We start from the raw sequence: 13,420 nt of genomic DNA, 5'->3' as shown, positions 1-13,420 counted from the left end.
AAAATATGTAACATTTGGCTGTGAAAGGGATACTCAAGTTGGTTGCTGTTTTGACAACAATTCAAATTTAACCCATTAGTTTAAATTATGCCCCGGGATACCAGAACCCAATCGAGTTTGACTCTATTGTTTTGTCAATATTGAACCAATGAGACAATCCTATGTTGGGGATATAAAAAAGGCAGGCATTTTGAAAATCGAAGACAGAGCCATCAACATAGATCCAGAAATTAGGAAACACTCTCTATCAAAGGTACCTTTTCACATGAAACATATTCGCAGTAAAGAGAAAGAAGACGACCCAGAAAGATCTTCAGCCAGAAGAAGACAGACACTGAAGACAACAGCCGCTATATGGTTTTGAAATTAAGTTGATATAATTTTAATAGGTGTTTTTTGGAACAGTGTATTGTTATAGAGTTGGAGGCAGATAATAAGCAGTTAAGAGAAAGGGGCGGGGGCTTAGAGTTATGAATAGTTGTTGTTTAATGTTCACTTTAAGAGTTGAAAAAATAAATTGATGTTATTTTCTTTAAATAGTGTAATTTGGAAAGTTCTGTCACTCATATTTTAACAGATTATGAGGCAAAGTGAGCTCTTCTGGGTGTTTGGTTAAATTAACACAAGTGTTCACTGCCATCTCATAACAGTATTACTGCCATGACTTACAGGCAGTTTGCAAGCAGCAGGGTAGAGGTTAAGTGTATGATAATTACTCTCCAATCAGACATATCTGTATATAGTTTTATTTTCAAATAATGAAACCATATTAGTTTTTCATCAATCCTTGTATCTAGAAGAATAGTCGAATTGGAGAACAGCATAACATTCATTATTTCACTTGAGCTAACAGCACACAGTTCACCCCAAAGGTGGATGCCACAGATATTCTATGTATTTGTGAGAAGATGAATTGCTGCATAGTTAGAATACATTTACATTTGTTTCATAGTATGATGTTGAATGTATCACTCACCTGTTAAAGTGATTCGCCAAGACACCAACAACTTCTCCAATCCTATTATCATTTCCACGTTGCATCTTGTCCAAGCAAACCACCAGATCATCATTTGCCTTGGTGTGAAAGATGATCAACTGATCTCTACCATTGGTAACGCTGATTCCAGTCACCTGAAGGAACAAATGGTAATGTTAGATTCACCAGGAGGGTGGTCTCTATGTTTAGATTGTCCAAGCTATAAAAATTTTGATTTAACTTCTTCCATTTAACTAGGACACTTTGATTCTCACAGTTCAGCCATTGCTGCCAGTGTTGGTTGCACAATTCCTTAGTCTTATATTTTACCCACATGCCACCATGTGAGTCAGTTAGTTGCTTGACTGTCAACAGACTCTCCATCTGTGCAACCCAGGCCTGTGCCATAGAAAATCAAGATGGAAACCCTTCAAGCCTACATTGCTGTTCTGTACCTCAACTGCTGTTATGCATCATAACTTGTAACTTTTATTTTATTGATGCACATGACATGGGTGTCACTGCCCAGGCCACATAGCTGTTGAGAGTCAACCACATTGCTATGGGTTTGGAATCACATATTGGCCACATCAGGTAAGGACAGCAGCTCCTTCTCGAAAAGATATTTGTGAACCATGTGGATTTTAATTAGACTTGTAATTATACATTTTCATCAAATTCAAATTCCACCATTGACCATGGTGGGAATTAAACCCGAGGCCCTAGGACGTCTCTGAATTAATAGTCATAGAGTCATAGAGATGTATAGCATGTAAACAGACCCTTCAGTCCAACTCGTCCATGCCGACCAGATATCCCAACCCAATCTAGTCCCACCTCCCAGCACCCGGCCCATATCCCTCCAAACCCTTCCTATTCATATAGCCATCCAAATGCCTTTAAAATATTGCAATTGTACCAGCCTCCACCACTTCCTCTGACAGCTCATTCCATACACATGCCACCCTCTGTGTGAAAATGTTGCCCCTTAGGTCTCTTTTATATCTTTCTCCTCTCACCCTAAATCTATGCCCTCTAATTCTGGACTTCCCGATCCCAGGGAAAAGACTTTGTCTATTTACCCTCTCCATGCCCCTCATGATTTTGTAAACCTCTATACAGTCACCCCTCAGCCTCTGACGGTCCAGGAAAAACAGCCTCAGCCTGTTCAGCCTCTCCCTATAGCTCAAATCCTCCAACCCTGGCAACATCCTTGTAAATCTTTTCTGAACCCTTTCAAGTTTCACAACATCTTTCCAATAGGAAGGAGACCAGAATTGCACGCAATATTCCAACAGTGGCCTAGTGATAACACCACAAGGCCATCATCTCCTTTGAACTAATAAAGATATAATAACAGTCTATAACTTTCTATTGACTCAATATCCACAATCTGGTGGAATAAAATGTTCCCATAATCCTGATTGTGTGAACTCTAACCTTAAGGTCGTAACTCCTTATTCCACACGTGAGAAGATGGCTCCTTTCAACCTATCCTGTCAAAACCTGTTTGTTTTTTTTAAAAGGGCCTACCTTTATACAGCATCTTTCACAATCATGGGATATCATCAAGCATTTTACATCTAACCCAGAGGGAAGATCCTTTCTGAACAAAAATACATTAAATCTCAGCAATGAACTCACCATTTGTACTGGAGCTCTGTTTTAAGGTACACAAGCCAAATTCACTCTGCAAGCTGTGTTCCTAGCTTTTACTAGTTTTTCCTCCAGGGAAATGAAAAACTCTCTTGCATTGCAGTTACAGTCGTAGTGAAGGAAATAATGTGGGCAGTGGCAACAATCTGCAATAGATTTCTGGAGCCAGGATGAAACTGCTGCAAAACCAGACCCCAAAGAAAATCTTCCCAAAGAAACATTCAGTCCCTTTCTTTTGGACTATCTAAAGTCTTCTTAAGAATCATTGGTTAGGCTGTAGTCAGCTTGGATCAGTTGGGTGGAGTACGCTTTTCTCATTTATGCCTGAATATTGTACACAAGACCCGACAGCAGATATAGAATCTCCTGTCCAAAACAGGCAGCAGGCTGTTTATTTATAAGGAGAAAGTGAGGTCTGCAGATGCTGGAGATCAGAGCTGGAAATGTGTTGCTGGAAAAGCGCAGCAGGTCAGGTAGCATCCAGGGAACAGGAGAATCGACGTTTCGGGCATAAGCCCTTCTTCAGGAATGAGGAAAGTTTGTCCAGCAGGCTAAGATAAAAGGTAGGGAGGAGGGACTTGGGGGAAGGGCGTCGGAAATGTGATAGGTGGAAAGAGGTCAAGGTGAGGGTGATAGGTCAGACTGGGGTGGGGGCGGAGAGGTCGGGAAGAAGATTGCAGGTTAGGAAGGCGGTGCTGAATTTGATGGATTTGACTGAGACAGGGTGGGGGGAGGGGAAATGAGGAAACTGGTGAAATCCGAGTTCATCCCTTCTGGTTGGAGGGTTCCTAGCCGGAAGATGAGGCGTTCTTCCTCCAATCGTCGTTTTGTTGTGGTCTGATGATGGAGGAGTCCAAAGACCTGCATATCCTTGGTGGAGTGGGAGGGGGAATTGAAATGTTGAGCTACAGGGTGGTTGGGTTGGTTGGTCCGGGTGTCCCAGAGGTGTTCTCTGAAACGCTCCGCAAGTAGCCGGCCTGTCTCCCCAATATAGAGGAGGCCACATCGGGTGCAGAGGATGCAATAGATGATATGTGTGGAGGTGCAGGTGAATCTGTGGCAGATATGGAAGTTTCCTTTGGGGCCTTGGAGGGAGGTGAGGGGGGAGGTGTGGGCGCAAGTCTTGCACCTCCTGCGGTTGCAGGGGAAGGTGCCGGGAGTGGAGGTTGGGTTGGTGGGGGGTGTGGATCTGACGAGGGAGTCACGGAGGGAGTGGTCTTTACGGAATGCTGATAGGGGAGGGGAGGGAAATATATCCTTGGTGGTGGGGTCCGTTTGGAGGTAGCGGAAATGACGGCGGATGATGCGCTGTACATGGAGATTGGTGGGGTGGTAGGTGAGGACCAGTGGGGTTCTGTCCTGGTTGTGGTTGGAGGGGCGGGGTTCAAGGGCGGAGGAGCGGGAAGTGGAAGAGATGCGGTGGAGGGCATCGTCGACCACGTCGGGGGGGAAATTGCGGTCCTTGAAGAAGGAGACCATCTGGGTTGTGCGTTTTTGGAACTGGTCCTCCTGGGAGCAGATGCGGCGGAGTCGAAGGAATTGGGAGAATGGGATGGCGTTTTTACAGGGGGCAGGATGGGAGGAGGTGTAGTCCAGGTAGCTGTGGGAGTCGGTCGGTTTGTAGTAGATGTCCGTGTTGATTCGGTCGCCTGAGATAGAAATAGAAAGGTCGAGGAAGGGGAGGGAGGAATCTGAGACTGTCCAGGTGAATTTGAGGTCGGGGTGGAAGGTGTTGGTGAAGTGGATGAACTGTTCAACCTCCTCGTGGGAGCACGAGGCGGCGCCGATACAGTCATCGATGTAGCGGAGGAAAAGGTGGGGGGTGGGGCCAGTGTAGTTGCGGAAGATGGATTGTTCCACATATCCTACGAAGAGGCAGGCATAGCTGGGGCCCATGTGGGTGCCCATGGCTACTCCTTTCGTTTGGAGGAAGTGGGAGGATTGGAAAGAGAAGTTGTTCAGGGTGAGGACCAGTTCAGTATTTATAAATCTGTCTCAGGTCACAATGGCAGGCATTGGTTGAGATATCACTCAATTCAATCTTGTGAAAATTACAGCTTTTAGACTTTCCAGCCTTCTCTCAGGTTCCTAATGGTTTGATTCCATCGTTAAGTGGAATGTTCAAGAGTGACATTCTGAAGATGTCACACCAGACTAAAAATTCTGTTTCTCTCTCCTGAGAGATTCTGTCACACCTGTTGTGTCACTCCAGCACTTTCTGTACAATTTCAGATTTCCAACTTCTGCACCATTTTTGGAGCATAGGAACTGGAACACGCAGTTCAGCCCACTGAGCCTGCTCCCCCATTTGATACAATCATGGCTGATTGAACATTTCAGTGGCTTTTACCCACACTATCTTCTTATTCCTGTATATCACCAATAATCAAAAAGTTATCAACCTTCACTTTATAAGCTCAAATACTGAGGTTCCAAAGCTCTCTGAGGTCGAGATCTCAAAAGGTTCACCTTCCTGAGTTAAAACAATTCCTTTTCTTCTCAGTCCTAAATGATATCTCCTTTATTTGTAAAATTTGCTGCAGGTTCCAGGGTAAACATCTTACTGGTGTCAATGTTATCAATCCCTTGAAATATTTAATTGATTTAAATGAGATCACCTCTTGTTATTTAGAGAACATAGCTGTAGTATTCCCAATCTCTCTTCATTGAACAGTCCTGCCATCCTGGGAACATGTTTGGTGAACCTTTGTTGCACTTCCTACATAGCAATAATCTGTTTCCTGAGATAGAGAGGACAGAACTGCACCCAATATTCCAGATGTGGTCTAACCAAGCTCCTATGCAACTGAAACAAGACCTCAATACTCCTGTCCTCAACTTCTCTTGCAATAAAGGTCAACATTTCATTGACCTTCCTAATAGCTTGTCATACACTGCTTGTCATACAATAGCCTTCAGTAACTTATTTATTAAGGACAGTCAAGTCTCCTTGTACATCTACATTTTCCAACCTCTCAACAGTCTCTGCATATCTGTTCTCTCTGCATTTACTTTTATTTAGCTCAATGATGAGATTGGAAGAACTTATAGTTCTTTATAGCTGTGGCTTGATGCAAGTCTGAATACTCACATGACTAAGTGGCAGTGCCTTCATGCTCTTGTAGCGTTTGGCAGGCTCCAGTTTGTACAGGTACTGGTCAGTGATGAGAATAGCTCGATCTTCACATTTATTAAACCTATTCACCTAAGTTGAGAAAGTAAGAAAAATGAACAATTCTGTTCAGGGATCTATAAATATTCTAGATATACATACAAATACACAGAGAAACATATAAATACACAGCTACACACATGAAGATATACAGACACAAACATGCTTATGCGTACAAATGCACATCCTTATTATGTGAGGGTTCAATTGAGCAAAATGTTCTTTAGGTTCATTCCCTATATACTGCCTTAGAGCTTTACTTCCTTATATTTCTAGAAGGAAGAAATAAGACTCAAGTGTCAAATCTTGTCACTGAGGTCTGGTTTATTGGAATGCATCACATGATCTATTTAATTTAAGTGGATGAATAAATAACTACACCATCTCAGCTCGGGGTACAACCAATAAACATAGGTGGATGTATAACATTGGATACAAAAGGGAACGGTGATAATGACAACAGTATAATGCAAGAAGAGATAGTGGTAGGTTTGACATTCCTGAAGGTGAAACAATCACTCGGCTGGAAGTGAGGAAATTAGGGATGCTCTGAGGATCATTAACCAAATCTTATCAGGTACAAGCAAAGTATCAGGAGATAAGAGATCTGCCAACTTTGTACCATCATTTGTAAAGGATCTGAGGGAGAAGCCAAATAACTACAAACTGGTCAGTCAGACTTTAGCACTCTGAAGGCAAAATATTGCAGATCCTGAAATACCGAAACAAGCGCAGAATGCTGGAGAAGCACCACCCAGACCGGTAGGCAACACAGAGGGAACCAAAAAAAAACAGTAAATAAAAGAAGGATGGAAACTGGAACTCCAGTGGTCTGATAACAACCTCCCTCAATCAGATTGCCTCCCACCCCATTTACCAGTCAAACTCCAAACTCCTGATCCCCACCTCCCAACACTCCCCAGGTCCTGCAAGCTAGGCAGCTGGTGTGACACTCACCCAAATCTAATGACCTAGTGCTGCCAGCCTCTGAGTCGCCAGAAGCATTCTAACACAAATTTGTAAACTCTGATTTTGAATCTGGATCCTGGGTCCAGTCTAAAATACATTGGGCACCAGGTAAAACAAGTGCATTTTGTGTTGTAACCCATGGAATAGTGGGACCAGAGAAAGACATCTCAGTTATAACGTAAAACTGGGGGACTCACAGCAGAATGCCCAGTGTGAATAACATCTAATTGGATTCCATCAAATAAGTGAGCATACCTATAATCATACTTAGGGATCCAAGTGCCACCCAAACTGTTTTGTTGAGGAAGGCCTGTCTTTTCTATCAGAGAGTTATGGAAATGCCTATATTTTTGTACATAGTATTAATGGGTAGTAGTTGATATTTTTACTTGTCAGTCTTCACATGGATGTGGTACAGTTTAATAAAATGTACTATAGCTGCCTGATGGCGAGAAAATGATAAGGTTAATAGGTTGATATTTCTAAATCAAGGGGTGGCATGGTAGCTCAGTGGTTAGACTGCTACCTTACAGCACCAGAGACCTGGGTTCAATTCCCGCCATGGCCAATTTCTGTGTGGAATTTGCACATTCTTCCTGTGTCTGTGTGGGTTTCCTCTGGGTGCTCCAGTTTCCTCCCACAATCCAAAGATGTGCAGGTCAGGTGAATTGACCATGCTAAATTCCCCAGTGTTCAGGGATGTGTAGGTTAGGGATAAATGTAGAGTAATAGGATAGAGGAATGGGTCTGGATGGGTTACTCTTCAGAGGGTCAGTGTGGACTTGTTCGGCCAAATGGCCTGTTTCCACACTGTAGGGCTTCTATGGTAACTTTCAATAGGAGCTTGAATAAATTCATGAAAAAGCAAAATTCGCAGGACTATGTGGAACACCAAGTAGTGAGACTAACTGAACCTCTCTTACAAAAGCCAACCCTGGGCATAATGGGTTGAATGGCTATATTCTGTGCAGTACAGTATTGTGGGAACATTACTTGCTTGATTATTTAAACAGCAATAAACTCTTTAAACTAGTAGGCTGGATTGAAAGTCATGAGATGCTTAGCATGTTCATGAACTAAATTGCTGTTGGCAATTGTTCTAATTAAAATGAAGGTGCACCCTTTCTCTATCCTTACCTTTCGTACGTGTGCAGAGAACAGCACAGAGCTGAATTGCTCCTTGCCTTTCAGTCCATTCATGGTTGTGGTAAACTGGGACATCATCTCTGGATTGTACTTGACCTGAAGGTACAGAACATATAGTGTCAGAACGCAGCTCCAGAAGCATTTGCAAGCGTCTGTGTGTTGGGACAACGCTTGGCTGGGCCATGTGCAAGTTGTCTGGATTAGAGTGGTGCTGGAAAAGCACAGCAGGTCAGGCAGCATCTGAGGAGCAGGAAAATCTATGTTTCGGGTAAAAGTCCTTCATCAGGAATGAAGGCAGGGAGCCTGCGGGGTGCAGAGATAAATAGGAGGAGGGTGGCATTGGGCAGAAGGTAGCCAAAAGCACAATAGGTGAATGGAAGTGGGATGAAGGTGATAGGTCAAAGAGGAGGGTGGAGCAGAGAGTTGGGAAGGAAGATTGGTAGGTAGGACAGGTCATGAGGATGGTGCTGATCTGGAAGGTTGGAACTGGAGTAAGGTGGGGTGAGGGGAAACTGGTGAAGTCCACATTGATGCCCTGGGGTTGAAGTGTTCCGAGGTGGAAGTTGTGAGGATCAATAGGGAGGCAATGAATAAAGATTCCATATTTGCCAGCAGTGGGAAGAAGAGATCTGTCATGAGCAAAGTTTGCACCCGGGCAATCTCTGGCACATCCTGCTGGTTGCTTACATGGAGGTTGTCACCAATTCGAGAGCAGGCAACATGCTGAACAGGAGTAGCCCTTTCAAACTTACAAACCTGTTCTGACACTCAATGACATCCTGATTTCCCACCTTTGCTCCATACACCTTATCATCTTTACTGAACTGAAATAAATGCATCTCATGCTTGAAAGGAAGAAGGAAACAGGAACAGAGGGAAGGGAAGAGGTTGACCAACAACAACAATATGCATTTCTAAAACACCTTTAATATTGTAAAAAACCCCAATGTACTTTATTGGAGTATCATCTGACAAAACTCAGAACAGGAAAGGGTGTTATGTTGAGAAGAGAAAGAGAGGGGGATGAATGATGTAGTCAAAATGTTAGGTTTGGGAGGAAGGGAGTGAAGGGGATAGACAGAGACAGTTAGGGAGTGAATTCCAATTCATAATGTGCGGACAAAAGGATCATAAAAATGTACATAGACAAAGGAAGTGAGAAAAATCAGGACTACAGCTGTAAAGAATATTGCGCCCCTGACAGACACTCAAACATTCCATTAAAGATCCTATGTGATTTTTCACAAAATCAATGTGTGTCAGAATCTGTCAAGTCAGCTCTTCAACAATGAATTTGGAACACAGAGCATAAAATTTAGGAGCTTTTCCATTTATTCTTTGATCTGCCTCTCAATGAGATCATGGCTGGCATGGTCCTGGCTAAACTTTATTCTCTGCATCTTCCTTGAACGCCTTGTCTATCAAAAATCTACCTACTCCGCTTTAAATAAATGTAAAGGTTTTGCTGCTGCTGTTTCTTTGTGACTAATTTGAAGGTGATTGTAATGTTAAAGATGGTGTGAAATTGGAGTTGTTCATTTTAGCCAAAGACAGAAATAGTATGGAGACAAGGTCTGCTGTCTACAAATAAAATGGGCTGACAAATTGATGGTAAATGATACTTGCAGATGAGAGGTAGTCCTGCTCCCAGTTTCTCTGAACACCCCAGTCTTTTCTTCGCCCTAGCAGTGCATCCATGGCAGCAATCTTTGCCTTGATTTGTGGCATATCAGAGGGTGGGATGTTTTTCACAATTTGTCGCGCCCTCCACCTTCAAGAAAGCAATATAGAATAAGCATCAGTTTTAGCTGCAGAAAGAGTTCTGACTTTCCCACTGTGATAACGATGATTTGTAAAATCAGTCATGAAGCACAAAGGCTTTGATGATAGTCATCAGGGTTATGTCAACACACAGAAAGAATTAGCAAGCACTTTTTGTTTCTCCCAAGGAACAATGTAACTCTCCAAAAAATATCACTGGACTTTTCTAACAGAGTACTTTACGCTTCTAAACATTTCCAATATGGTTATGCATTCTCTTCAAAATTATGAAGTACCAAGGTTGTTTTTTTGGATATCTCACTCATGAAAATTCTGGTTTAAGATGGCTGTACTTCTACATATGCAGTTGACCATGCACCATGGATACATAATCGACAAAGCAATCCCCTGTCAACATCCAGTCAGAACAGGTGCTAGTTTCTAGGGTGAGACTTCTGAAATTGGCACTTGTGTAACATTTTGGCTAAGCTGACTTTGTGAAATTATAGCTATTGATACCATAATGATCTGTTTGAGGCGTTCAAGAATAGCACATCTTTTTATATAACTTGTGAATATGTCCTTTTTTTTTGACAGAGCAATTCCACACATTGTAACTGGAGGTTTCATTGGTACTTTACATGGCATATTTGGGCACATGTGCATTGAAGGGCAATAGGTTGACATTGAGGTTATGAGAGGTCATGGGGATGAGAGGTAGACATTAATTGATATGAGTTGGCATGGGCTATAAGGGGCCATGTGTCCAGATGGGAAGATGAGTTAACGTAAAGGGAAATGCGGTCATGGGTAGGCTCTTTTGAGCTCACCTTCCAAAGGCTCACAAAATCCAGATGATAGTTCATAACCATACAGGGAAGTCATGAACTCTGAGGTATAAAGAAGTTGGCTCCAATCCATGAAAATTGCAGGGGATGCCCATCCCCAAGATGAAGCCAATCAGGTCGGGAGTTCAGTTTGTGGACATACTATCCCCAACTTTATGCCACACCAGTAAAAATCTGGGGTTGCCAGGAAATGCCCTAGTTGGGGTCTCACTCTTCACTTTTAAATGGGTCCAGCTCTGGAAAAATTTGACATTAGGCAATTCCAGCTCATAGAAAGGTCAGAGGAAAATGTTGCCAGAAGAAGTAGTAAAGGCGAATGCAATCACAATATTTAAAACACATTTGGACACGTAACTGGAAATGAAAGGTTTAGAGGGATTTTGGACCAAATTCAGGCAAATGGGACTAGTTCAGGAAACCTGATCATCATGGAGGAGTTGGACCAAAGAGTGTGTTTCCGTGCTGTATGACTCTATGATTTCATTAAAGTGCAGAGGGAAGTTTTCTGTGTCACACCTCACCAGAAAACTCTATTTCTACTGCTTGAATCATCACGAAAGTTAAAGGTTTTAATCAAAGTTTGCAGAATTACCCGAGGTACTGCATTGCTATACCAAATTTGACAGAAAGCAGAGACCACATTTCTGTATATAGCAAGAATGACTATATATTACAAATAGATAGATTTGAGCTGCAGGTAAAAAATTAGGAACCATCAACAAAAACCTCTCCGAGTTAAAATATAACTAATCCTGCACACAGATATATAAAAAGATATTTTCAAAATAATATGATGGGTGGAATGGAAACCTGGGAGAGGAGTTCAATGGCTCCTGTCATATGATCCCACTGAGTTAAAAATCACACAACAGCAGGTTATAGTCCAACAGGTTATAGTCCAAAAGGTTGGACTATAACATGGTGTTGTGTGATTTTTAACTTTGTCCACCCAGTCCAACACTGGCTTCTCCAAATCATAATCCTACTGGCTTGTCAGGACTTGCTGCTTTTTGATCATCCTTCTCTGGGTACTTTCACTCCCTTACAAAAGACACAGGTTCACAACTTATAAAAGTCTCTGACTTTTTTGTTAAAATCAACAGCTTAGAACAACTGGTGAGCTGGCTTTCTTCAGGTTTTAAATATTTTGTTAACTGCAGAGAAAAGGAAATGATCTTGCTTTCTGGAGATCTGAAGGATCTCCACCTATCATTCAACCCCTCAAGCTGCTCAGCTACTCAGTAACCAATCACATGACTGTTGGCAGGCAGAAGACCCTTATCATTGGTAATAGGTCACCATTCCGTGTGCCAATCAGCTACATGTTGCCAACATAATATCCCTTTGTATATATATCCTGACTCCAGCCCATGCAAAATAAACTCCCCAGTACTGCAGCAGTGTAAACAGAAGAGTCATAATGGATTCAACACTTTAACTGCTTTTCCCTCTCACAGTTGCTGCTGAGTTCTTTCAATATTCTCTCCATTTGTAGCAGTGTAAACAAAAATTGCAATGAGTATTGAAAACTTGCTTTTAAAAAGTGAAGGAATCCCTTTCACAATCTTTGTTTTTCTTTTCAAATGGTCAATTTTCAATTTCAGTCAACAATCAAAAATGCAGAAAAATAAAAAGATAATCTGATTCTCACTCAATCCACTGCTATCCTGGAAGGCTTTGAAGAATACTATAGAGGTTGTTTGATGCATCAGAGTTTGGTGTGGCAACTGCTCTGCCCAGGACAATAAGAAGTGACACAGAGTTGTGAACAGAGCCCAGTCCATGAAGCAAGCCAAACTTCCATCTGTACTTCTCACTGCCTCAGAAAGGCAGCCAACATAATCAAAGACCCCTTCTACCCCAGTTATAATCTCTTCCAACCTCTTCCATCAGGCAGAAGATACAAAGGCTTAAAACACAAGTACCAGCAACTTTTTCCTGGTGTTATTAGACTTCTGAATGGATCTTTTAAATTTAAAATTTAATGTTGATCTCGCTCTTTGTGTGCCTTCTCTGCAGCTGTAAAATTGTATTCCTCACTCTGTTCTATTATAGCCTGCCTGTACTTCATGCAAAACAAAACTTTTCACTGTACCTAGGTACATGTGACAATAATAAATCAAATCAAATCAAATCAAATACATTTCTGAAGTTCCTTAAAGAAAATGCATCTTACCTTCGGAACAGATACTTCATATTCTCCTCGAATTTGGCTAAGACTGTTGGAGGCGTTGGCCATGCCACACTCTTTCCATAGTCACTCATGCTCCGTACATTCTGGAAGCGTTTCATTACCTCGATGAGATACGCCTTGACCTTGAATGTTTTGTAATAACTCATGATTGCATAGACAGCTCTCATACCCCGACAGCGTTTCCTCGCCAGGGCTCCCCTCCAGAGCTGTGGAGGAAAATAGAAGGAAACTGCTGAATGCTTGAATTCTTAGCATTTTATTGTACGACTTTCATCTTTGAAAACAACCTCTTAGTAACAGGTCTCGAGTATCTTGTTTCTGTCAACTGTGTTCAGTGAATCTCTGTCTCACATTGGTATGAGTTCCCAGAATTGAGACCGCAGTCACGTTATCACTGATTAAAAATGCCACTCAACAGCACTACTGAATGACCAGTGTACAAATGGAAAGATATAGTTTTATTACAGGATTCTTGCTGAGGCTGCAGGTGAGAGACATTAGATGGACATTGATTGGGGATTTGTGCCTGGCTAGAGACTTTGGTGACAGGGGAGTGTTTGAATAGGTGTGGTGAGTGGTGGAAGGGCACTCTTTTAAATTCCCATCATTGCCCCAATTAATTCCATGACAGGAAGGCCTGTAACCAATTAATGGCCACTTAAGGTCTTCATCTGGCCATTTCTAGGATAAATGTAGTA

General features: G+C 42.2%; 1 protein-coding gene across 2 annotated transcripts in view; it reads right to left on the bottom strand.

Annotated features, from left to right (window-relative positions):
• The window catches only part of LOC122548945 (unconventional myosin-Id-like), a 143,702-nt gene that overhangs the window by 37,133 nt on the left and 93,149 nt on the right, over nt 1–13,420 (bottom strand). For both annotated transcript variants that reach the window (XM_043687950.2, XM_043687951.2), the window contains exons 17-21: nt 12,705–12,928; nt 9,546–9,690; nt 7,911–8,015; nt 5,724–5,837; nt 977–1,131 (exon numbers count right to left, since the gene is read on the bottom strand). In XM_043687950.2, the coding sequence (XP_043543885.1) occupies nt 977–1,131; nt 5,724–5,837; nt 7,911–8,015; nt 9,546–9,690; nt 12,705–12,928 (743 nt within the window). The remainder of the gene's footprint in view (nt 1–976; nt 1,132–5,723; nt 5,838–7,910; nt 8,016–9,545; nt 9,691–12,704; nt 12,929–13,420) is intronic.

The sequence above is a fragment of the Chiloscyllium plagiosum genome, unplaced genomic scaffold, assembly GCF_037043375.1.
Source record: "Chiloscyllium plagiosum isolate Xiang-an unplaced genomic scaffold, Cpla_swu_hap1 HiC_scaffold_4, whole genome shotgun sequence".
Taxonomy (NCBI): Eukaryota; Metazoa; Chordata; class Chondrichthyes; order Orectolobiformes; family Hemiscylliidae; genus Chiloscyllium; species Chiloscyllium plagiosum.
The sequence above is the reverse complement of the archived record's forward strand: the minus strand, read 5'-3'. Positions and strand labels throughout refer to the sequence as shown.